Source organism: Typopeltis vanoorti, chromosome 6, assembly GCF_054136105.1.
Source record: "Typopeltis vanoorti isolate ZY-2024b chromosome 6, IOZ_Tvanoo_1.0, whole genome shotgun sequence".
NCBI classification, from domain to species: domain Eukaryota; kingdom Metazoa; phylum Arthropoda; class Arachnida; order Uropygi; family Thelyphonidae; genus Typopeltis; species Typopeltis vanoorti.
In genome coordinates this window covers 75,260,016-75,287,409 of record NC_143554.1, presented here as the reverse complement: position 1 = coordinate 75,287,409, position 27,394 = coordinate 75,260,016, and the positions used below count along the sequence as shown (strand labels likewise).

Genomic DNA, 27,394 nt, shown 5'->3' with positions numbered 1-27,394 from the left:
TATATATATATATATATATATATATATATATATATATATATATATTCAAACTGATTTATAAATAAGAGACAGAATGAATTATTCCTTTTGGGCTTCAGCTAAAGTTCTACAAATTTAGCTTCTCCAAAATTCGCAGTGACTTAGTTATGATTAAATAAATGTCGGTCCATTAGTTGTGCTGACAGTTTTAACAGTTTCTAGAACATTCCAGAAATATCGCAATGGAAGAATTATGGTAAATATTGAAATCAGCAGTGAATACTAAAACTCATGGAGAAGATGCAATATCATCACAACCAGTACCGTCGACAGGGTGTAGCATAAAGGGAGCCTGCCTCACGGGGAAGCTTAACAAGGGCGCTCGTTCATCCATATTGCGGTATGCGCCGTCTCTACGCTAACAATTCCTGTAAACAGCGTAGCAAGCGGAAAGTTTTTCCAAGCTTAAACTGATTAAAAATTATTTGCAAGCAGCAATGACCCAAGAAAGATTGGTTGGTTTAGATATATCGATAGAGGCCGACATAGCTTATAATTTAAATTTAGAAGAACTTATAAACAGTTTTAACGTGCGATTATCCCAGTAGAGCAAATATTTAATATTATTACGTAATCGTTTTTCATTAATGTTTCTGTTGTAATGAAAACAAAATAGCAATTGGAGATTTTTTTATATTTTGTCTTATAATCCATCATGGGCGATATTTAATTGTTTGCCTCAGGGCGCGATCTAATCTGGCGACGGTCCTGATCACAACACATCACAATTTCACAAGGTCATACGGAATATGTTCAATGATTAAATACAGAATTTTAACGACAAATTCATTTCAATATAACTATAGCAATGGCATAAATCAATTATTTTCTTATATTATATAGAAAAGGCAGCCGAGAAAATATTAATAATTATAGTAAAATTAGCTGATTAACACACTACAAAATGTATATTTCCATTATTTTAAATAAAATCATAAGGTATAGGACTAATGAAAAGTTCACACCAATCAGCAAGCTTCAAAATGATTCTCTGTATATCCATACTGTTACCAAAGTAATAGAAAAAGTCAATGAATATCAACTTCCTATACATCGAGTACTTTTAAATTTTGGGAAAGTCTTTGATTCTTTATATCAATCAGAAATAATAAATAACTAAAAATATCATGACCAAAATCTATCAGATTATTATAAACTACATATCGGAACCATATAATTCGAACATGAAGGAGAATAACTTAGCTAGGTTTTTGGTGCCCTTGGAAAATTCGTAGCTACGAGCTTTTTTTTTTTTTGGTGTTACAATTTCAATAATTGGTGAAACATCAGGCGCTTGCTCCAGTGTTCTTCCATCACTTATCAGAGAAAAGAATTCGATTCGGCACTAAGGAAGAGGAGTAAAGCAGATATTCGATTTCACCTATATCGTTTACTGCAACGTAGGAATATTACATGGGAAACTAGAAATTAACATAAATGGAAAAATCTAAATCATTTTATGATTTGCAGATGATTTGTTCTCCTAAACCCTAACACTCGTATTATTGTCTGCAATTCGGGATTAAAAACTGGGTTTCCGGTAGAAAAGAACCCATTTACAGTACCAGCGATTGACTTACACGGGAACCACCTAAAGGCAAAGGAAGTTCCTCTGGTCGGCGACTAAAAGTGAAACTATAGCAGTCTTTCTTTTGGGCCCTTGGGTGATAAGAACGCAAAGCCTATTTTCATTGGGATATTCAAAGCACAATTTGAAATGAAAGCTATTTAATACGTCCAATATTCCAGTGTTTACTTATGAGGACAGACAGCGACTAAAAAAAAACAAGTCCGGCTGCAAGTGCACATACAGCCTTGAGAAAAATGCCCAACATAAAAAAAAAACATTATAGAAGTAAAAACAGAATTAGACACTGGAATAGAAGATATTGTGAAGTATCATAAACTACATAAATCAGACTACCATTGTTAGCATTTTAAGAGATGAAAGAAAAAACAGTAAGCCGATATTAGGAGAAACGTAAATGCCGACGAAGAACTAGATCGAGTGACTACAAAGCTTGATATAAGATGGTGGCACTGTCAGTGCAGGTTATTTTGCTCCCTAGGCAAAGTTTACAAGTGCGCCCATTATTTCATAAACTAAAATGATCCTAATTGACATTAAACAAAATAAAATTGTCTTTCAGGTAAATAAACAGGTAAATTAATAGCGCTTTTTTATTTTCTTTTTTAATTAATTTGAAAATTCTCTGTTATTTAATTTAATATTTTAACATGTTAACGTTTTAAAATACTTATCTTAACTGAATTTTAAATAGCAGTAAGTTCAAATTATTTAGGTAAGGAACAAAAAAGAACCAAGAGTTAAATAGTAAAATAGTGTGATGTGTGAGGGATAAAGAAAAAGAATCGATACCTAAATCATATATCACTATTTAATTTTGATATTTTAGTAAAGTATGAGGAGGCCCGTGTAGCTCAGTGGAAGTGGCGCTTGCGTCCTCTGGGCTTGGTCGCTCGAAGTTTGACTTAAGTTCAAGTCTAGTTCCTCCTGACTGGAGGAACTTTTTCTAAGCCTTTCTTCGACCGGTTCCCGAGTTAGTCGATCTCTAGCACGGGCCAGCGGCTTTTTTCTTCTGGAAACTGGGGTTTTTCATCCCGTAAACTTGAAATTAAATCCGTAAAATTGAAACCGGTCTGGGTAGTGACCTTCTCTCATAATGTAGAACACTGATACAGCTCTTAGGAGCTAAGTTTACATTATGGGTAAATACCAAGAATAATGATCAGAGCTTGCACCACCCTTACTATGAGTTGCCTCAATTTGCACTACCAAATGGGTCAGGTGCTGCACTATCCAGGTATTTGCTTACGCTTGGAATCGCCCAACTTTATAGTTTCTATTTCGGCATGAAGCTCTTTGAGTTTCTTATTCGGCTAAGAAACAATATGGGATGTAATATCCCTTAACTTAAATAAGTTCGTGTCGCCGAATTGAAGCCTTTGGCTCTTCATATAATTAGTAATTTATTAGGACACATTCTTGGCAATTCTCATAGAAGGGATGTAAGTTCTGTTCGCTACAAACTTGGTTTTAACTAGGTCTACCTACTCACTAATGAGACCCCAATGAGGTGGAAACCGGTGCGGGACGGATCTGGCTTTGAGAGGCTCCACTTGGAGGTAGGTTTTTGCCTGTTCCTGAGTGGGGCCACCACTGAGATGGCTCTGCTTGATGGTGGAGTGAGCCTGCCACTGGGTAGAGCCAATGATGAGAAGTTCTTCTCGGTAATGGGGTGAGCCTGTCATCGAGTGGAACAATGCTGAGTTTGGCGATCTTTCGGGATCGTCTTATTTTTAGAGCCTGCTTCACCTATACATAAGGTTGAAACCCATCTGGGTAGTGACCTTCTCTCATAATGTAGAACAGTAATACAGCTCCTAGGAGCTAAGTTCACATTATGGATAAATACCAAGAATAGTGATCAGAGCTTGCACCACCCTTACTATGAGTTGCCTCAATTTGCACTACCAAATGGGTCAGGTGCTGCACTATCCAGGTATTTGCTTACGCTTGGAATCGCCCAACTTTATATAGTTTCTATATTCGGCATGAAACTCTTTGAGTTTCTTATTCGTCTAAGAAACAATATGGGATGTAATATCCCTTAACTTAAATAAGTTTCCATTAAAGTTTGATAAAAACAAGTGGAAGTATATGAATATAGCATGGGCGAATGCTGGTATTGAAATTCACGCTTGCTCTTATCATTCAGGGAGTGAGAGGTGTGAAGGCTAATTAGCGGAATAATGAATTACTGACCATTTAAAACTATATATTTAGAAATTTATGTACATTTAATCATACAAATACATTTTACAAATGGTATTCTATCTTTTTAAATTTAGCTGACCTACTTGAATACAAATTCTACCCTACGTTTCTTCTTTATGAACTGGTCAATAACATCGTCATAAAAAGTTGGTTGCAACTTAATTTTCCCAAGCAACACGCCCACTTGTAAAGGCTGGTTGAAGCTACGTTGACTGCATATGGCCTGTGTTTAAGCAAGAGTGAGACGACGTGAAATCGCTATACACGCGCATGAAATCACAGTGTTGCTGCGAGGACCTGAAAGCTCCCACAACCAAGCAAGCCAAGGTAGCTTTGACTAGACAAGCAATCATCGGCCTTCGTTACACAACACAAAGCTCAATTATTGCCCCACAAGCTTAAGACGTCTACAAAAACAAAAGCCTAAATGGAGTGCTTGCATGCATTTATTAACAAATGAATATTACTTCTTTCTCAAGTAATGAGCTTGCACAGCAAGCATGGAGAATTCTCCCCTGGAACATAGCAATGTTTCAGAACAGTTGAGTTCTTTAGAGAACTTATTTGGCAATGAGGTTAAAAACAACTATCTGTTCCAAATATTGGTAAAAAATTTACTACATGAAAGCTCACTCAGATATCGTATTCCAAGATGTTAAATACAGAAACAAAGTGTCACATGTTTTTATATGAAGGCTGACTCCTGCCAGCTCTTTCAACAGTTTTTTTAATATTTGTAAAGATTGTAATATAGGCTCTATTGCAGGTGAGGACATTGACTATGTCCTCAACTGCAATAGAGCTGCCTTCTTTGCAAGTTTAAGTCCGGTAAAGTCTTGGATTGAGAAACAATGATTGCCAATATGGTATCTTTATTACATGCAAAAGTACTTACAAGGAGGTTGTTAATGAGATTTTGTAACCATGTGATAGAATGAAGGTATAGATAGAGTACATATTCATGTAATGCAGCTGTATGATCATGCTTTCACTAACTCACTCACTCTCACACACACACGGCAGTAACAGATCAGTGATTTTCAACCTTTTTCATAACATGGCGCACCTAGACTAATTATTAAAATTCTGCGGCACACTAAAAATATATTCTTTTAATTTTTTTTTGATGATCTGGCAAAAAATAGGCATAAATTTGATTGATTTACACACACAAGATGGAAGACCAGACACTAATAAATAAATGCGCAAATTACATTATTTCTTTTAATTAATTTGTTTTCATAAATCTCGCAGCACACCGGTTGAAAATCGCTGTAATAGATTACTCCCACACGAGATAGAAAAATATAAATGCAGTATATGGGCAGGTGTCAGGAGTAATTTGTCAGTATTCTTAAACTGCTGGAGGTTGTCCTTTGTAAATGCCTCATGGGGGGGGAGGGGGAACTGTTATACAGAATTGAAGGAGATGGAATGAAAGTTCAATGGGATTAAGAGGTTTGGCGAGTATATGCAGTTCAATGTAAAGGGATGTTCAGCAGCTGTTGTCCAAGTTGCTGTAGATCTGGCAGAAATGGGAGGCATAATGATGCTATGTCAACAATGGTCATGGAAATATCTGTAGAAGAGACAATGGAGGAAACTGATCTTCTATGAGAAAGAAGCTGAAGACAGTGTAGATGTGTCAATCAGTGGAACTGCCCTTTTCCAGAACAGCATCAGAATTTTTAGAGGTCTTAGCTGCACCACCCCCAAACGTGACAGCAGTATTCCAATGTTGGTCAGATTTGTGATTTATAAGAAGTAATTAGTCAAAAGAGAAGTATTGTCTTGATCATGAAAGGATGCCAAGTTTTTTTAGAAGCTGATGATATGATTATGCCACAAAAGAGGAAAGTTGGAAGTAAGAGTCAATCAAATAAGAGAGAGATTTGGTCTTGACTGTTGAACTTAGCATTATCAAAAGTAAGGAGAGAGCTCAGGTTTTTTTGTTTTGTTTTTTTGCAAGAAAACAAGCAAAAGTGTTTGGAGGTATTAAAGTTGACTAAGTCATTTTTCTCTCAATTAATGACACTGGATATCAGTGTTCAGGGCATTTATTACCAATGATCTTAAAGCTTGAGCACAGCAAGGCTTGTGTGATTATAAGTGCCATCATCAACAAAACTATGAATAGGATTTACAATCAATGACAGTATGCCATTTATATTAATAAATCAGGAAGAGGGTGAATAAAATGATGCAACCTGAGAGACATCTGCATTAACAGGAAAATCTGACACTATTACATGTAGGGATCAATCTGAGAGAAAACTGGCAATCCAATTACATAAGGAAGAAAGAAGTCCACACGATAATTTGAGCTCTTTGATGCCAGACACTATTAAAAGCTTTGGCAATGTCAAGTACAGTGGTACAGATTTCTACAAATCTTTCAATGGAAGGAGTTCAGAGGTGCATGATATAGACCAGTAGATCTCTTGTTGATCTAGATTAGCAAAATCAATACTGGCAGTCACACATCAGATGGCAGTTCCCCAGGTGTTAAAGAAGTTAACTATTGATATATCAAGGAGTACTGTAACATTATCCTTATCTGCCAGTATGATAACCATTTGAGTGTTCATTCCATCGACATTTCAGAGCAGATTCCCTAAAGTTGAGTGGAATGAAAATGTCAGCCAGAGGTTTCTCTGCATATTAGGAGAGCCAATGAAAAACAAGGGTTGCACGTTTGTTCAATTTTTATGATTTATATTGATACTTCTCATGGGTAAACTAGGGTTTACTTTACACCATCCCTTCTGCCTTAGTATCACCACCTCTGGATCTGGCTCCAGAGGAAGTGATACTCAGGGGACCTCAATAAGGGTTGAAACCGGTCTGGGTAGTGGTCCTTCCCTTAATGCATAGCATTATACATGTCCACAAAGAGATGTGCTTTGCATTATGGGAGATACTAAGACAAGGAGTGATGAGAGCTTGGTTGTTCCACCTTTACCACGAGTTGCCTCAATCCTGAAGATACTTCAGGTGCAAACTTTGTTTGCTTACACACTTGGATAAAGGATTATTATTGTATACTAAATTTATTATTGTATAGCTCAGTGTACTGAGATAAATGTAACTAAATGTTAAAATGTTTGAATAAAAACCAAAAGATTTGTAACAATAATTAAGCTCAGACAGAATTAGGCTAGCAACAGTCGCGAAGGAACACTGGATTATGAGTTTTCCCGCCAAAAACCCATAATCCGCCAATGATAGCGTGAGCAACAGAGAAAACCCTCCAGTAAGTCTGGGGGACTTTAGAGAAGGAACAAGGTCAGGAGAATGACATAAAAGACAAAGATTGTGCAGCTAAGGGGGGGGGGGCTCTCGCTTCAAGGTTTGTTCCTGTGGGAGAGTCACTTCCTGCAAGCAGCAGTTCTGACGAAGTTGGACAGTTCGCTAGTAGTAGAGATGGCCCTTTCAAGATATCCCACTGTGAGATTCCCTGATGATCTACATGTGTGCTGAATTATCGCAGCCGTGTTCTAGTGCCCAATCGAAAGTTAGCTGGGAAGGAGTGGAACGTGCCCATAAGCCTTGTGGATCTATGACTGTGTAACGAACTAAAAAGATTGTAAGTAGAATGTTTCATGTAATATCATAGATTGTGAAGTGCAAACGAAAAAATGTTGGTTATGTTATCTAGTGGCATAGAAAATGTCAGAAAGAATTGGAAAATATTAGTTTGAGTGTGAATAGTAGAACACAGAGATCTAAAGATTTACTTATGATATGCAATGCTAAGGAGTGAATGTGGTTTAAGTTTTGTCTTTTATTGTTTACAATGTGAGAGATGTTTAAGTTTCATCCAAAGTCTGAAAAGCTGATGTGTAATTATGATTTGTCTTAGTAAGAATAAACACGTTGTTTTTGTTAATAGTTTGCCTGATCTTGATTAGCCAATGTACTTCTCATAAAAATACTGAACCTGTGTGACCTAAGAGTAGTAATAGCCATGAGTAGGAGTTGCTTGAGATAGAGTTAAAATAAGAGTTATTATTGTGCTTGGCTGAATATTTCTCTTGTATGTAAGGGAAGGAACAACAATTCTTTTATGCAAACCTTACTTAATGGCACAGTCAATAAAAAAATAAATTTTTGGGGATCAATACAAGTGAAATACAGTAAAGTAGATTAAGGACTTGGTTCCAGCCAGAGGCTTTTCCTAAGTTTACAATTCAAGCACATGTAAGAGCATACCTACGGCCTTGAGAGAGAGAGAGAGGGGGGGGGAGAGTAAAACTAAGTTAAAGACTAAAGGATTAATTGCGAGTTTTATGCGTGAATTAGAAACTTAAGTCTATAGACAGCTTGAACTAGCTCAAGCAACTACGATATAAAATTTTAAAAAAATATTAAAATTCTGCAGTAGACATCCATTAGTTAAATCCATAAATAATTAATAAAAATTAAATATAAAAATTTTACAGCCATTTAGGTATAATTTATTCTGAAAATGCAAGTTAGATATGAAAGTAGACAGCAGTATGGAATTAGAGAACAGGCTGGAAGTCACCTTCTCTTATTCCATACATTTATATGGAATAAGAGAAATAAGCAAATCTAAATCAGCAGTATGCAAGAGTTTTCAAACCAACTTTTACTTATAAGATGAGACTTATCAAATGGTATATTAGGAAAAAACTTTGTACAGTTAGCATTCAGAATGAAATAAAAGATTTGACAATAATGATATCAGTTCCTGATAATAACCGCTTAACTCAAAGGAAAACTATTGAAAAAGGTTAATAAGAATATAAACTTAAATACGTAGTACCAGCATAGTATCCTGTAGGCCCTTGAGTACACATATCAGGATTGAATGATATTCTTAATCTCTAATCATCCACATCATTAGCACTAACATAATACAGGTTCTACAATATCAGGCTTCTGGGATTCATATTAATATATCTACCCTATAGATATAAAATGATAAGCATTTTTATGTAACGTTTTTTGCCTGGCTTCTTAATATATCATCATCATCAAATTCCTGCCATGTACCCTCAAGGGACGTACAGGATATAATAGTACTACATGACAAAAATTACATCATTACTAACTTCCGATCTACAATTTTTCTCCAATTCAGTCTGTTACTTGTCAAGACTCCAACTGGTTTGAACACTGTCTTGTATACAGCTAATTTAGTGTTCCGACTAATTTCTCTCTAATTCCATATGAATTTATTTAATTAACTTCCCACCATACCAACTTTGCTGATTCTGTTGTCTATTTCTATATTTAATTTACCATCTTCATTAAAATTCGTGCCTAAGTAGCCAAAATATTTTACTTGTTCCACAGGTTCTCCATTCACAACACAGTTGATATTTTCAATGATTCTGCCTATTTTCATTGTCTTTTTATTGCTGATCTTCATACCATATCTATTACAACAGCTATTCAATTTAGTCAGAGAATCTTGCAGACTTGTAGCGGATTTATTTAGAAGTATAACATCATCTGCATAAAGCAAAGAGCTGACATTAACATCCCCAATTTTGATATCATGTTTAATACCACTTTCCTTCATAATGTGATCCATATAGATAATGAATAACAGAGGGGATAATCTCCATCCTTGTCTCACACCAGATTTAACATTAAACCATCTTCCTGTACTTCCTTCAATTCTAACTGCTGACTTACAACTCAAATAAAGACTAAGTATTACTTGATATAATGCCCCATTGACACCATATAACTGCAGCGTATTGAATAGCTTCTCTCTTGGCACCTTGTCGTATGCCTTTTCCAAATCAACAAAACTTAAATACAGATCTTTATTATATTCCCATGCATTTTCAACTATTTGTCGTAAAGTGAAGATCTGATCCTGACAGCCTCTATTTGGCATCATTACAGCTTGTTCTTCTTCTCAACCGTTTCTCAAGTATACTTGTATAGATCTTGTCAGGAACACTCAGTAGGGAAATACCTCTGTAATTCTCACATGCAGTTTTATTTCCCTTTTTATATATGGGTACTACGAGAGATCTAGTCCAATCATCGGGAATTCGCCCTTCTGTCCAGGCTTTCTGAACTATGCAGTGCAGCCACTGTAAGACTCTTATACCACCATACTTCAGCATTTCTGGTCGAATATCACCTACTCCTGCTGCCTTTCCACATTTCAAGCCTTTGATGGCTTTTTCTACTTCAAGTATGGATATGTATTCCCGACTGCATGCCTGGTCAGTGTTTTTTACCACTGTGCTGTCATCACTGCTTGTTTCACTTAGCAGTTTTTCAAAGTAATTACTCAATACTTCAAGGATATCTTTTTCTCCCATTTTCATGTCACCTTTATAATCTCTAACTCCTTTTACAGCACTCTTTCCTCCATTCCTAAGCTTCAACAACCTCCAGAATATTTTGCCACCTTCTTGATATTTATTATCTATATTCTTGCCAAAGTCCTCCCTTTTGTTTAGCTAGTTTTACTAGCTAAACAAAAGTCATGTTTGTCTATATTCTCCAAGAGCACAAGCTGACTTATTTGATAGAAACTTTTGATATGCTTTGTTCTTTTCCTTCACTGCCTCTTTAACTTTCTGTGTCCACCAGGGAGTTCTGATTTTTTTTATTTTTTATCCTTGCAGACAACCTCACCACATGCCTCTCTGGCTGAATCAATCAATGTTTTCTTCAGAGTTTCCCACTGAATCTTCAAGGTTTGATTCCTGTTCTCAAACTCTTCCATTTTTTCTTCAATAATCTGTGTATTTTAGTCTACAGTTCACACCTGAGAGCTGCTCAACTTTTAATCGCTTTAAAACTTTCTTGCATGTCATTCTTTTCAATATGAAATTCAATTTTATCCTGCTCAAGACTAAATAGTGATCACTTCCAATTTCAAATCCTCTGTACACTCTGGTGTCCTACACCAGGGAGAAAACATCACTATCAACAATGACATAGTCAATTAGACTTTTCTTATTCCTTGCCTCTTCTCTCCATGTGAATTTGTGCACATTTTTATGTTGGAACATGGTGTTAGTAATAACCAGTCCATGTCCTGAGCAGAAATCCAACAGATATTTGCCATTATTATTAGCTTTGCTCTTTTCTCCAAATTTTCCCAATATATTTTTGTATGTCTCACAATCATTTCCTACTCTGCTATTTAGAGTAGGAAATTTATAGTTGGTCCTCGTTGGTCCCCAACGAGGACCAACTTTTCCTTTTTCATTGTCAGTTGCTTTTTCTAAAGCCTCAAAAAATTCCTCCACTTCTACCTTAGTAGATCCTTCCGTGGGACCATAGGCACAAATAAGTCTCATTGTCCAGTTCCCCATTTTCATATTTGCCCACATTACTCTACTTGAGACGGACTGCCATTCAAGAAGATTAGCCTCGTATTTTGTGTTGAATACTATGGCTACTCCTTCATTTCCTTGATTGTCATTGCCTGAATAATCATCATCATCAAATTCCTGCCATGTACCCTCAAGGGGTGTACAGGATATGACAGTACTACATGAAAAAATTACATCATTACTAACTTCCTATCTACAATTTTCCTCAAAATCAGTCTGTTACTTGTCAAGACTCCAACATTATCAGATCTTATATTTCTATCAAATATAAGGCACTTCGTACCGTATCAATCCACCTATATCTTGGTCTTCCTCTGGGTCGTTTTCCTGCCAACCTGGCAGAGAACACTTGTTTTGCTAATCTTTCCTCTCCCATTCTATTCAAGTGACCATACCACCTGAGATTAGCTCTGCTAACGCACTCTTGGATGCTGACAATGTCAAGTTCTTTCCTAATATCCTCATTTTTAATGATATTGCCATTGATGCCATCTGTTCACGCCTCTAATCTTTCTCAGGACTCTCATATCTGCGGTCTCTAGTCTTTGGTCAAGTGTTTTACTTCTGACCCAGCTCTCAGATCCATAAGTTAAAATTGGTTTGAACACAGTCTTGTATACAGCTAATTTAGTGTTCCGACTAATTTCTTTCTTATTCCATATGAATTTATTCAATTGACTTCCCACCATACCAGCTTTGCTGATTCTGTTGTCTATTTCTATATTTAGTTTACCATCTTCAGTAAAAATTGTGCCTAAGTAGCTGAAATGTTTTACTTGTTCCACAGGTTCTCCATTCACAACACAGTTGACATTTTCAATGATTCTGCCTATTTTCATTGTCTTTGTCTTTTTATTGCTGACCTTCATACCATATCTATTACAACAGCTATTCAATTTAGTCAGAGAATCTTGCAGACTTGTAGCAGATTTATTTAGAAGTATAACATCATCCGCATAAAGCAAAGAGCTGACATTAACATCTCCAATTTTGATATCAGGTTTAATACCACATTCCTTCATAATGTGATCCATATAGATAATGAATAACAGAGGGGATAATGTACATCCTTGTCTCACACCAGATTTAACATTAAACCATCTTCCTGTACTTCCTTCAATTCTAACTGCTGACTCACAACTCAAATAAAGACTAAGTATTGCTTGATATAATGCCCCATTGACACCATATAACTGCAGCGTATTGAATAGCTTCTCTCTTGGCACCTTGTCATATGCCTTCTCCAAATTGACAAAACTTAAATACAGATCTTTGTTATATTCCCATGCTTTCTCGACTATTTGTCGTAAAGTGAAGATCTGATCCTGACAGCCTCTATTTGGCCTGAATCCAGCTTGTTCTTCACCAAGCTTTTCTTCCACAATTCTTCTCAACCGTTTCTCAAGTATACTTGCATAGATCTTGCCAGGAACACTCAGTAGGGAAATACCTCTGTAATTCTCACATTCAGTTTTATTTCCCTTTTTATATATGGGTACTATGAGAGCTCTACTCCAATCATCGGGAATTCGTCCCTCTGTCCAGGCTTTCTGAACTATGCAGTGCAGCCACTGTAAGACTCTTATACCACCATACTTCAGCATTTCTGGTAGAATATCATCTACTCCTGCTGCCTTTCCACATTTCAAGCCTTTGATGGCTTTTTCTACTTCAAGTATGGATATGTATTCCTGACTGCATGCCTGGTCAGTGTTTTTTATCACTGTGCTGTCATTACTGCTTGTTTCATTTAGCAGTTTTTCAAAGTAATTACTCCATACTTCAAGGATATCTTTTTCTCCTGTTTTCATTTCACCTTTATCATCTCTAATTCCTTTTACAGCACTCTTTCCTCCATTCCTAAGCTTCTTCAACAACCTCCAGAATATTTTGCCACCTTCTTGATATTTATTTTCTATATTCTTGCCAAAGTCCTCCCATGACTTTTGTTTAGCTAGTTTTACACACTGTTTAGCTTTCTTACATTTGTCTCTGTATTCTGTAAGAGTAAAAGCTGACTTATTTGCCAGGTACTTTTGATATGCTTTCTTCTTTTCCTTCACTGCCTCTTTAACTTCCTGTGTCCACCAGGGAGTTCTGATTTTTTTATCTTTGCACACAACCTCACCACATGCCTCTCTGGCAGAATCAATCAATGTTTCCTTCAGAGTTTGCCACTGAATCTCCAAGGTTTGATTCCTGTTCTCAAACTCTTTCATTTTCTTTTCAATAATATTTCTGTATTTTAGTCTACAGTTCACATCTGAGAGCTGCTCAACTTTTATTCGCTTTAAAACTTTCTTACATGTTATTCTTTTCAATATGAAATTCAATTTTATCCTGCTCAAGACTAAATAGTGATCACTTCCAATTTCAAATCCTCTGTACACTCTGGTGTCCTGCACCAGGGAGAAAACATCACTATCAACAATAACATAGTCAATGACACTTTTCTTATTCCTAGCCTCTTCTCTCCATGTGAATTTGTGCACATTTTTATGTTGGAACATGGTGTTAGTAATAACCAGTCCATGTCCTGAGCAGAAATCCAACAGATATTTGCCATTATTATTAGCTTTGCTCTTTTCTCCAAATTTTCCCAAAATATTTTTGTATGTCTCACAATCATTTCCTACTCTACTATTTAGATCCCCAACAAGGACCAACTTTTCCTTTTTCATTGTGTCAGTTGCTTTTTCTAAAGCCTCAAAAAATTCCTCCACTTCTACCTTAGTAGAACCTTCTGTGGGACCATAGGCACAAATAAGTCTCATTGTCCAGTTCCCCATTCTCATATTTGCCCACATTACTCTACTTGAGACTGACTGCCATTCAAGAAGATTAGCCTCGTATTTTGTGTTGAATACTATGGCTACTCCTTCTTTTCCTTGATTGTCATTGCCTGAATATAACATTTTGTATTTATTGCTCAGAAAGATTTCACCAGTTTTGGTCTTTTATGTTTCAGTCACCCCTATTATGTCGATCTGGTACTTATCTAATTCCTCAGCTAGCTCCATTTCTTTGCCATTCAGGCTTCTTACGTTGATAGTACCGATCTTTAACTCTGGTGATGTTGAGTTGGGGTTTGTTTTCAGATTTGTTCCAGTAGCTGACTTTTCGCTGTTCGCCCTGGTTCCCTGGCGAAAACAACGGGGGCCTTGTTTAACCGGGCGACGCCCCAGCCGGCATGAAATTTTGTCATGTTGTACCATCATTTTTTATTTTGGTTTAACCAATAAGAATACAATTTGGTCGGCTAAATCCCAAATTGCCAGCCCATCCTCGTTCGTTCAGTATCAAAGTAGATACCCAACAGGGTGCACCACGAGAAGGTGAGGATTGGACATTAGGTCAGAAGCCCTGGTCGGTTCTCCGCATTCCTTTAAAGGCTATGTGGAGGTCTCCTCTCAGTTATACAGCTTTGACCCTTAAGCACCCCTGCCTGAATAATATATTCTTAATATAACATATATTTAATAGCAATTAATAATAGTAATTTGGTGTGGGTAGTGTAATTATTTTTATATAAAAAATTTGAGGAAAATAATTTTTTTTTAAATAGAAAAATATTAACCGTTGCACTATTTTTATAGATATATAAGACAAAGCTAATATTGAACAAAAATGGCCGTTTTCAAGTCTTAGCAATTAGTGCAACATGAGGGCAACTCGGAAGTAGTAGTGCAAGAAGAGGCAACTCGCGGCAAAGGTGAGCAAGCTCCGAGCATCTGATCCAAAAATAACCAGCTTACCAGCCCAGAACCTGGAGGGGGTGTATGTGCAAGACCCCCCCATCGAGTCGTCAAAATTTGAGTCATCCGAATTCAAGTCCGGAACATGGGTGGTTTGGCACCGTAGGAGGCAGGGGGGCACATCCCCCCAGTATATATATATATATATATATATATATATATATATATAAATGTTTTGCTCTTAAATAACACACCTAAGTCCAGTTAAAGAAACTTCCCAGTAATTTTTCATAGCGTGATGGTTCTCAATGTGCTCAACACCAAAAATCCACTTTAAGGTTAAATACAATTATTTATGGAACGTTATGAAGGAAAAAGATTTTCATTTTTTTCCAGGTTTAATTTACTCACTTCCACTGGCTAGTACGAGACCACCACCTTGTTTTCCAGACCTAGGTTAGTTTAATAAAGTACCATGTTTGATCTTTTGAATAGGCTTTGAGACTTTTTAATCCTAATCACAGCATGGAACTAATATGCTACAAATTTAAACCTTTTGTTTGTGTGTTATCATAAAAAATGGGTCCATGTTACATGTAACTTAAATGAGACTTCCCATTGTCCCTTGCATGTTAGCCCTCAATGACTTGTCATGGTCAAGTAACCTGGCAACCTTTGAAACCTAATACACTCTTGGAATGCAAATACATATTTCTGTTTAAAATTATCAGACAACAAAACAATCTGTTAAAAGTCTAAAATGAATTAATTAGAGCATATGAAATTTGAACTTAAGTTCAAAATCCATCCCCTTTTCAGAACTATTCTTTCATTAGCAAAACCATCCACGCGGTTAGCCTAATGGCTGCGTGCTTCGCAACCATATGACTGGGGAAGGAGTGTCCTAGGTTCGATTCCTGTCAAAGATGTGAGGAATTTGAGGATCTTCCTCAGCCATAGCCAAGTTAGCCGGTCTTGGGCACGGGCAGTAGGGTTTTTTCCTGCCAGTTTATCTGGCATTTTTCATCCCATAAGCAGGCAAACCGGCCCCATGAACACACACAAGGATCTACAGCCATAAATACTTAACCCCCCATGAGGGGAGCTCAACTCGCCCCAATAGGGACGGGGGAGAAAAAGGGAGAAAACTCCATATGAATAAATAAATAAATTAGCAAAACCAAATACTTCAGTTTTCAACAATCTTCACTGGATACAATAAAGAATATGATAACATAAACAAGACCTCTGTGATATTCTATTATGTGTATTAATTCTGGCTCCTGTATGATTATACATTTCAATACAACAGTTCAAAATGCACATTACTGAGCTTTACTTATACAAAGTAATAAGATAATGAATATAAATAATAAAAAAGACAATAAGTATGTAAAAAATATTTATTACATTTTCAGCTAAAAATAAGAGCTGACAATGAAGTTGTTCGACAATTATGATTATGGGTCCACTACGACCAGCTTAGTTAGCAGGACACAGAAGGTTTGCATTTCTACTGCAAAAATGACTATTTACATCATATAAGCACCACAGATCTACTGCATTCATAAAACAGCTGTTCTTTGTCCTGCATACACGAATGATGAAATTGGCAAAGTTAATTCTATTGATGATTACATGCCCATTCCTCCCATTCCACCCATACCGGCCATTTGATTAGGTTGTTCCTCTTTAGGCTGTTCTACAACTACACTTTCAGCTGTTGTTAACAAGGAAGCAACACCTGCTGCATCCATTAATGCTGTACGGACAACCTGAAAAAAAAAGACAAAAAACATCTTAACCAAAGTGGTAACTTTACTAATAATACACAGAAATCATAATTATATACTAAAATGATCTTACTTAGAATCAACCAGAGTTGTTAAATGCTTATAACAATGCTTGATGAGCCAATTATCTAGTTTTCCCACATACTGCTCACACCTACATGGAATTCAGTGTGTATAAGTGCAGGAGACCAATTGTGATTTTGAAGATAACCCTTGATCTAAGGAAATGATTAAGATAGGAATTGGGGTTTCAATAGAAACTTATGCAAGAACCAAACATGGGAATCTGAAATTAGAAAGTGTGCTTGAGGAGCAGACCTGCAACCTTCATGGAAACTAAACAAGTGTCTCTTCCCCAACTCACTCACTCATAGTATACTAGAGATGTTTTTTTGCAGGTGTTTAAAGCCATATATGATAAATTTCTTAACTAACCAATCATTTATTAACTTTGTGATTAACTTGCTTTCTCTGCTACTTTTAACAGCTGAAGAGAAAGCCAAAAATACCTGCAAAAAACATCTCTAGTATACCACGAGTGAGTGAGTTGGGGAAGAGACACTTGTTTAGTTTGCATGAAGGTTACAGATCAGCTCAACAGACAAGAGGTCTGCTCCTCAAGAACACACTCTAATTTCAGATTCCCATCAGTTTCTATTGAAACTCCAATTCCTATCTTAATCAGTTCCTTGCATCAAGGGTTATCCTCAAAATCACAATTCATCTCCTGCACTTATGACAGTTTGTAGGATTATATCCTGCCAACTCTCTCTCTCTCTCCCTCTCTCTTTTTAAAGAGCCCCAAGAACTTGGCTTCTGTTTGTTGTATTCAATTCTGGGTCAGGGTGAAGACCACCTATGCTGCAAAATCTTCTGTGGCAAAAACCTGAATCCATTTCCAAATACCATTTTGATTGATGAAAGGCTTGTTGCAACTGTCTTTGTATGACCCTCATACTGCATGAATGAGTTGGAAGTTGTTCAGTCAGCAAGCTGACCTTGACTGCAAAAACATGACACTTAAAACTGAACCTTACAAGAATGCCTCCTCTTGGATGTAGGTTGAGTGAAAGTGTTAATTTTTTATTAATTTCAAGATAGCAGGCAGTCTCAAGTAGAGTGATGTGGGCAATAGGGCAACATCAGAATAGGGAACTAGACAATGAGACTTATTTGTGCCTATGGTCCCACAGAAGCTTCTACTAAGGTAGAAGTGGAGGAATTTTTTGAGGCTTTAGAGGAAAGCAACGACATAATGAACAAGGAAAATTTGGTCCTTGTTGGGGATCTAAATAGCAGAGTAAGAAATGACTGTCAGACATACAAAAATGTTCTGGGAAAATTTGGAGAAATGAGCAAAGCTAATAATAATGGCAAACACCTGTTGGATTTCTGCTCAGGACATGGGTTGGTTATTATTAACACAATGTTCCACCATAAAAATGTGCACAAATTTACAAGGAGAGAAGAGGCAAGGAATAACAAAAGTCTCACTGACTATGTTATTGTTGATAGTGATGTTTTCCTACTGGTGCAGGACACTAGAGTGTACAGAGGATTTGAAATTGGAAGTGATCACCATTTAGTCTTCAGCAGGATAAAATTGAATTTCATCCTGAAAAGTAGAACATGTAAGAAAGTTTTAAAGCGGATAAAAGTTGAGCAGCTCTCAGATGTAAACTGTAGACTAAAATACAATACACAAATATTCAAGAAAAAATTTGAGAACAGGAACCAAACTTGAGAGAGTCAGAGGCAAATCCTGAAGAAAACATTGATTAATTCAGCCAGAGAGGTATGTGGTGAGGTTGTCTGCAAAAATCGAAAAAAAAACAGACCCACATGGACAATGGAAGTTAGAGATGCACTGAAAGGAAAAAGAAGAAAGCATATGAAAAGTTCCTGGCAAATAAGCCAGCTTGTGCTCTTAGAGAATACAGAGACAAATGTAAAACACTCTGTCAAACTGGCTAAACAAAAGTCATGGGAAGACTTTGGCAGGAACATAGAAAATAATAAATCTCAAGAAGGTGGCAAGATATTCTGGAAGTTGTTGAAGAAGCTCAGGAATGGAGGAAGGAGTGCTGTAAAAGGAATTAGAGATGATAAAGGTAACATGAAAACTGGAGAAAAAAGATATCCTTGAAGTATGGAGTAATTCGAAAAATTGCTAAATGAAACAAGCAGTGATGACAGCACAGTGGTAAAAAACACTGACCAGGCATGCAGTCAGGAATACATATCCATACTTGTCAAGTAGAAAAAAAGCCATCAAAGGCTTGAAATGTGTAAAGGTAGCAGGAGTTGATGATACTCGACCAGAAATGCTCAAGTATGGAGATATGAAAGTCTTACGGCAGCTACATAGAAGGCCTGGACAGAGGAACAAATTCTGGATGATTGGAGTAGAGCTCTCATAGTACCCATATATAAAAAGGGAAATAAAACTGAATGTGAGAATTTCCCTACTGAGTGTTCCTGGTAAGATTTATGCAAGTATACTTGAGAAGAGGTTGAGAAGAACAATAGAGGCTATCAGGATCAGATCTTCAATTTATGACAAATCTTGGGAATATAATAAAGAACAGTATTTAAGTTTTGTAGATCTGGAAAAGACACATGACAAGGTGCCAAGTGAGAAGTTATTCAATATGCTACAGTAATATGGTGTCAGTGAGGCATTATATCAAGCAATATTTAATCTTTATTTGAGTTGTAAGTCAGCAGTTAGAGAAGGAAGTACAGGAAAAGATGGTTTAAGGTTAAATCTGGTGTCAGACAAGGATGTATACATTATCCCCTCTGTTATTCATTATCTATATGAATCATATTATGAAGGAAAGTGATATTAAACCCGATATCAAAATAGGAGATATTAGTCAGCTCTTTGCCTTATGCAGACGATGTTATGCTTCTAAATAAATCCGCTACAAGTAAGTCCGCAAGACTCCCTGACTAAATTTAATAACTGTTGTAATAGATATGGTATGAAGGTCAACAATAACAAGACAAAGACAATGAAAATAGGCAGAAGCACTGAAAATATCAACTGCGTTGTGAATGGAGAATCTATAGATCAATTAAAACATTTCTGCTACTGAGGCACAGTTTTTAGTGAAGATGGTAAATTAAATATGGAAATAGGCAACAGAATCAAAGCTGGTATGGTAGGAAGTCAATTGAATAAATTTATATGGAATAAGAGAGAAATTAGTCGTAACACTAAATTAGCTGTATACAAGATAGTGTTCAAACCAATTTTAACTTATAGATCTGAAAGCTGGGTCAGAAGTAAAATACTTGACCAGACTAGAGACCGCAGATATGAGAGTGCTGAGAAAGATTAGAGGCGTGAACAGATGGCATCAATGGCAATATCATATTAAAAACGAGGACATTAGGAAAGAACTTGACATTGTCAGCATCCAAGAATGCATTAGCAGAGCTGATCTCAGGTGGCATGGTGACTTAAACAAAATGGGCGAGGAAAGATTCGCAAAACAAGTGTTTGAGATGCCTGTGAAACATAGGCAAAAATTTTACAATTAAACAAAGTTTTGCAAAATACTTTCTTTTGGTGCACAATGTTTTATGGATGTAAGAATAATAATTAGACTTAAGTCTATGTAGTTTTTTTTTTTTTTTTAAATGTTAGACACTACACCATTAAAGATTTTGTTTTAATAAAAAAGTATAATTAAAATTATATATATATATATATTTTTTTTTTTACAAACAACAACTGAACTAGAAAACTGTTCAATTCTGACTTATCATAGACTGCATGAACACAATGATAAAAATCTGATTTTGATTAGTGATGATCCTAGATGGTGGTACTGATCAAAATCATTCAAAAATTGCTGTACTTATTTTATTATTACTATATGTCATTTACATTAATTCTATGTGCTGCTGCTGCACTAGTAATTTTTAAGAAAAATATGCTGCACACATTCATTCTTATTGTGATTTTTAGACACCACAAAAATACAACGTGCACTGCTGACACTCAATGTCAAGTAATATAAGGACTTAACAAGTAGTAATGTGTTGGGAGATGTCACATAACATGCAATGTGGGTTGTTCTGAAATTGACAATCTGAATAAATTTTGTTCAGGCCCTTACACTTATGGAAAAATCACAAAGGAAATAGAACTATATGATGAGTGAAGCAAGCCTGAGAAGTAAAAAAGATGTCGATCCTGAATTCACTGAACTGCTTATATCTTAAAAAATCAAGTTTAGGTACATTCTCCTCCACCTAGATTTGTACAAAATTTACTTTCACTACAATAAACTCAATAAATGACCACAGAAACAGTTTATGGTAGGTTTGCTTTTACTTAGAATAATATCAGTGCTATGGGAGCTTTAGATAAAACTTTCAACAGTGTAACAGTGTTATAGTCAACAAGTCCATTCACTCTAGTGGAATTTTCTACAGCGAGAGCTGAATACAAGTAGATTAGTATACCTATAAAGTTATGTTTTTGCAACATCAGACAAGTGTAGTTACAGACAATGGTGTTGACTTATGTTTTTCACTACATTTTTCCGTTTTGCAAAATAACATAAAATTGATTTTTCTTGTGTCCTGGGACAAAGAAAACCATTAAGACATAATTTTGCTTGTTTAATGGCACAACTTTTTAGAGGAGAAAATATTTTTCTATAAAGCAGTATCCAGTGACATTTACATAATGCTAATGAAATCTAACCTGAACCACAGGTGGATCATATAAATTAACTTGGCTTCCCATCCCTCAATCAGAAGTTCTGTAAATGCCAATTAGAAAAGTCATCATCATTCCTGATATGTACCCTCAAGGGGTGTACAGGATATTATAATAGTATGTGAAAAAGTTATACTATTTCTAACATCTGTTGAACAATTTTGCTCCAAATTAATCTGTTATCTCTAAAGACTCCAACATTATCAGATTTTATATTTCTGTCTAAGACTTCTTATGTATTCTTTCTTCAATTAGAAAAATTAATTATCTAAATTTATTAGCAGTAATGTTTTGCGAGTACTACAATCAGCCTTACTCACTACCAGGAAAACTGAATGAATGTTTTTCAATTGTGTTCTACATAACTGAAGGTAATAGGAGCTTCAACGAATTCTGAAGTGCAAAAAATTTGAACTGTGCTTGTTGTCACCATTTTTATTAACGTATACCAGAAATCATATTTTTTCAACAATAAACTGAAATACATACCTTCGTAGGATCAATAATACCAGCTTCAATCATATTGACATATTGTGCCCGCAGAGCATCATAACCAACATCTACAGGAGAATCTATAACTTTCTGAACTACAACTGCTGCATCCACCCCAGCATTTTGAGCAATCTGCATGCATGGCATTTTTAAAGCTTTTCGAACTATCTGAATACCTGAAACAGACAAAAAAATTACGTCAAGATTTTGAATTGATCGAGTAACAGTGGAATCACATGGGAAGAATGAAATTATTAGATGGAAAGAATATCGACAGTGCGTAGGAAGTGTTTATGAGTATGAAGGATAAATAGAGCAGCAGCGAAATGGATGTGTAATTTGATTAAGCAAGAGATTTGTAAGAAAAGATGAATGTGGAAGGAATATCGTGCGCATAGGGATGATGTCGGTTATGATATTTAAAAGCAGCAGGCCAGAAGAGTCACAAGTGTTGGATTGAAAGCTAAGTCTGAGTATAAAAAGGAACTAGCTCTGTAAGTAAAAGAAAGAATAACTCTACTGAATACAGATGACAGATGCAGAAGTGATTGTTCAACTAATGAGTAGCCATTCTACTAAAAGCTATCAACTTGATATATGCAACACTGAACTCGCTGCTACATCTTCCCTATATGAAGAAATTTGTGTATGAGGAGGAAGTACTAGAGCTGTTGCACAAACTGAATAAGAATTCTGCAATAGGAACTCATGGGATATCAGCACAGATGGTAAAAGAGCGTTCAGCTGAACTGGCTATTCTTTCGACCAGGCTATATAATTTGAGACAGAACTGGGAAGATTCCACTGAAGTGGAAAGAATGTATGGGAATCCCATTGCATGAGGGTGGTGCAAAGACTGATATATATATATCCTGAGATACTGATATATAGCCAATCAGTATCTCAGGAGTGGTAGTGAAGATTTTGGAAAAACTGGTCAGGGTTCATATTCAGAAATGGGTTGACAAAGAATATCTTTCTCTCTCTACTTTGCAATGAACAGCATGAGTTTACTAATGGAAGCTCATGTTTAAGCAACTTACTCACATTCTATAATAATGTTACCAGTGAGTTAGACAAGGGAAATGGATACACCATGATACTTTTGGATTTAGCTAGGGCTTGTGACAGAATACAACATGGAAGATTGCTGTATAAATCGGAGAAAATGGGATTGGATTATACTATTGGCATGGATAAGATGGCTGACTGACAGATCAAAAAAGGCATATATGGGGGGGGGGGGGGAATCTGCAAGATTCAAGTAACAATCTGTGTGCCTCAAGGATCAGTCCTTGGTTCACTGTTATTCGAATCTGTACATTAATGACAATGGAAAGGATTTGACACGCAACATACAGCTATTTGCTGATGATGCAAAGATAGGTAGGTAATCAGGAGTACTGCCGATAAGCAGTACTTGCAGAATGATTTGAATAGGATGGAATTATAGGGATGTGAAAATAGATGTCATTTCAATGTTAAATATGCACTTTGGTGTGAAATATCCAATGTCATATTATATTAGTGGCATTATGCTAGAAAAAACTGATCACGTAGTTCGAGGGTTCATGGACAATTCATCAAGAGGAAAACTTATCGCTGGGAAAATTGATCACAGAAAAAAATTCGCTGGAAGCATTATTTGCTGGAAAATTGATACCGATATATGAAAAGTAAATGCAGTGCAAGGTAATTTTCACAAAATATTTTTTTTAATGTATTATTTGTTTAGATTTGCATGATATTTTTATTCTTTTATAATGAAAGTAACATATTATCGATCATGAGTTTTCTAATTTCTGTTCCATCTTAAAAAGTTGTAAATATTTTTTATTACTTAAATACTGTAGGTTCTGCTGATGGAATATTAATATTTACAAAACTGGAATAGGTATAGAGAGAAAGGGCATCATATTTATTCTGTGAACCATTCGTTATATTTTTGCACATTTAGACACCCATCCAGATGAGACATATATATACACACACACACATATACGAGGGTGGTCTGAAAAGTTCTTGGCCTAACAATGAAAAAATCAATTTATAACTTCAAAATTATTTTTCTTTTTCAATATAATCTCCCTTAAGATTAATACATTCATTCAAGCGATGTTCCAGTGCCATTATCCTGTTTCTGCAGTGGTTCTCAGTAAGATCTGCAAAATACTCCTCTATAGCTGCAACCACCCCTTGATTCGAAGAAAAACGCTGACCAGCGAGGAAGAATTTTAGTTTTAGCAAGAGACGGAAGTCAGAGGGAGCCAAATCTGGGGAATAGGGTGGATGTTCCAACAATTCATAGTGCAGATCCCTTAATTTTCTGATTGCCAAAACACCTTCGTGGGGGGGGGGGTGCATTGTCCTGATGAAAGATGTTTTTTTTTCTTCTGCAAACAGGTCTTTTCTCACGAATTTTTCGTCTAGTATGGTTAAAAGATAGGAATCATATTCCTGTTTATTGTTTTACCCTTTTCAAGATAATTAATAAACAAAATACCTTTAGTATCCCCAAAACACCGATGCCATGAGCTTTCCTGCTGATGGAACCGACTTTGTCTTGTTTGGCGCTGAACAACCAGCTCCTGTCCACTGTTTTTTGACTACTGTTTGGATTCTGGTGAGTAATGGTGAATCCAAGTCTCATCCATAATAATAAATCAATGCACAAAATGTCCACACGGTTAGCCTAGTGGCTAACCATGTGGACAACCATATGCCTGGGGAAGGAGTGTTCTGGGTTCGATTCCTGTCGCCAACGTGAGGAGCTTAAGGATCTTCCTCAGCCATAGCCAAGTTAGCTGGTCTTGGGTGTGGACAGCAGGGTTTTCCTCCCAGTTTATCTGGGGTCTTTCATCCTGCAAGCAGGCAAACCGGACCCATGAACACACGGATCTACAGCCATAAATACTTAACCCCCCCCATGAGGGGGCTCAACTCGCCCCAATAGGGACGAGGGAGGAAACTCCATATGAATAAATAAATGCACAAAATCAGTTTTATTCTTGTTAAAATGCTCCAAGCACTGTTCAGATTTTCATGCGAGTGTGTTTTTGATTTGCTGTGAGCAAGCGCAGCACCCATCTTGCGCATAGCTTTGATGGTCATTCAATACCACATCGTGCACTTGATCAATGATTTCTGGTGTTGTTACACTTTTTGAACGTCCTCCACGTGGATCATCTTAAAGGCTGGTACAGCCACGTTTAAACTTGGCAGCCCATTTCTTAATTGTCGAAAATGAAGGAGAAAAGTGCCCATAAACTTTTATGAACTTCGAATGAATTTCTTTTCACGTTAAACCTTCGTTTACAAAGAATTTTTATAACTGCACGATACTCAAATTTTATCCATTTCAAGGGAAACAGACAACACTTTTGCTTCAGAGAGTTGTATAAAACAAACTACTTGATAGAATGACTTACAATTTCACATGTGCCAACTTAGGAAAAAAAATAATCTTGACGACAGTGTTGCCATCTATGGTCGAGGCCGAGAAGGTTTCAGAACGTTCTTGTCTAATCGCAATATTATTATTATTATTATTTGACACCTCCAGGGAGTCCAAGTACTCATCGAGGAAGACACCTGCTCTACAACTCTGTCTTCAACATCCAATCACCAACTGACTGCAACCACACCAACGCAATCTACTGCCGTCCACCACTCTTATTTTTATTAATGACAATCACAAATATCCATGTCCACGGCGGGATTCGAATCTGCAGCCTTTTGGCTGGAGAGCAGATATGCTATCCACTTGGCCAACCAGGCAAGCTATTTCTTAAATTTTTTTAAAAATATGTCTTAATCATTTTTAAAAAATGTTTCTTAAATTTTTTTAAACATTTCTTATGTGGGAAATATTTCTCCCCCCCCACCCACATATCTGCGATTACTTCAACATAAATATAAATAATTTATATTTATGTTCAAGTGGATAGAAAATTTCTTAATTCTTTAAAATATTTCTTATATGGGAAATTTTTTTTCACATATATTCGCGATGAACTTTGTTGCGATTAATTTTCCCCAAGCTGAATTGCTGGCGATGAACTGTCCGAACACTGAGTTCATAGAGTGTTAGTAGATAGGAAGTTGAAGTTCAGTGGCATGTAGCAAAGATGGCAAATATAACTCAGAGAATAATTGCAATGCTGAAATGAACCTTGATATGTAAAGATAAGGAAGTCATTTTGCCTCTTTACAAGGTCTTGATTGATCTCCTGATTTCCATGGTGATTCTGATACAGTGGAGAGCGTGCAAAGGACAGTGTCAAAAGTGATATAATTGTGAAATAATGATTATGAAAACAGATTGAGAATTTGTAGGCCACAGACACTAGCAAAACAGGAGAAAGAGGGGTGGTATGATTGAGACTTAGAAACTTTTGAAAGGGTTTTACAGAATTTCAGTAGATGGAATTTTTCATTTTATCAAGGGTAATGAAAGGACATGAGCATATCCCTGGAAACTGAGAATGAATGTTGTCAAGAAGGGGCGATGGCTAGATTTTTCTCTCATAGAGTGGTGCATGACTGGAATGTATTGCTGCTGGATGTCACGTGTGCAAGTAGTGTGGCCTTCCTGAATAATAATAAGTTATGGCAAGCACTTCCTTTCATACACACATTCACAGCAGTCACCATTTTCTAACCAACAGTGTCGGTGCATAAGGTAACATGTGATACTTTCAAGCTGGCAAATTACTATAACTGGCACAAATGTGAAGTCATATCATAAAACATGCTAATATAGGATGTGGTAAATCCACATCCTATATATAAAAAAAAACTACCCATTTTAAAACCTTGCTTGAAAATCTAACTTTAAATAATACAGATATATTGGTAAGATTTGACATCACTCCACTGTTTACCAATACTCCCTTAAATGACACTTTAACACTCTTAAAAAACATTTTTCCTTCTGATATCTCAGATCTCTTTTCCTTGCCATCAATTCTGGTTATTTTTCTTGGAAGAACAACATTTACAAACAGATAGAGGGACCCCTCTATGGGTTCTCCCTTCCCCTCATGCCAATTTCTACATGGAAAATTTTGAAAAATGAGCCATACATTCAGCCCCCTTTCAAACCTATCTGGCTAAGATTTGTAGACGATGTCTTCTCTATTTGGCTTCATGGCTCAGACACATTAGACTCCTTCCCCAGTCATCTCAATAGCCTACATCCAAGAATCCAGTTTATGATGGAAAAGGAAAATAACAATAGTTTATCCTTTCTAGACACCTTAGTAACGTGCCTTCCTAATGGTAACCTTTCCTTCACTGTATATAGAAAACCTACTCATGCAGGCAGATACATTCACAAATGCCTCCCAACAATATAGCATTATTAAAACTCTAACCAACACAGCCCACAATCTTTGTTCCAGAGAAACCTCCCTTTCAACTTAACCACATACACAACATCTTCCTTCCAAATGGCTACAGCAATTACAGAATTAAAAAAACTTTCCCTCCCTCATTCCCTA

General features: G+C 36.3%; 1 protein-coding gene across 1 annotated transcript in view; it reads right to left on the bottom strand.

Annotated features, from left to right (window-relative positions):
* Nucleotides 1-16,255: 16,255 nt before the first annotated feature.
* LOC150105586 (heat shock protein 60A-like) overlaps nt 16,256-27,394 on the bottom strand; it is a 115,410-nt gene continuing 104,271 nt past the window's right edge. Inside the window, exons 11-12 of the mRNA XM_090394930.1 lie at nt 21,891-22,069; nt 16,256-16,645 (exon numbers count right to left, since the gene is read on the bottom strand). Of these exons, the coding sequence (XP_090251056.1) occupies nt 16,505-16,645; nt 21,891-22,069 (320 nt within the window). The 3' untranslated portion in view covers nt 16,256-16,504. The remainder of the gene's footprint in view (nt 16,646-21,890; nt 22,070-27,394) is intronic.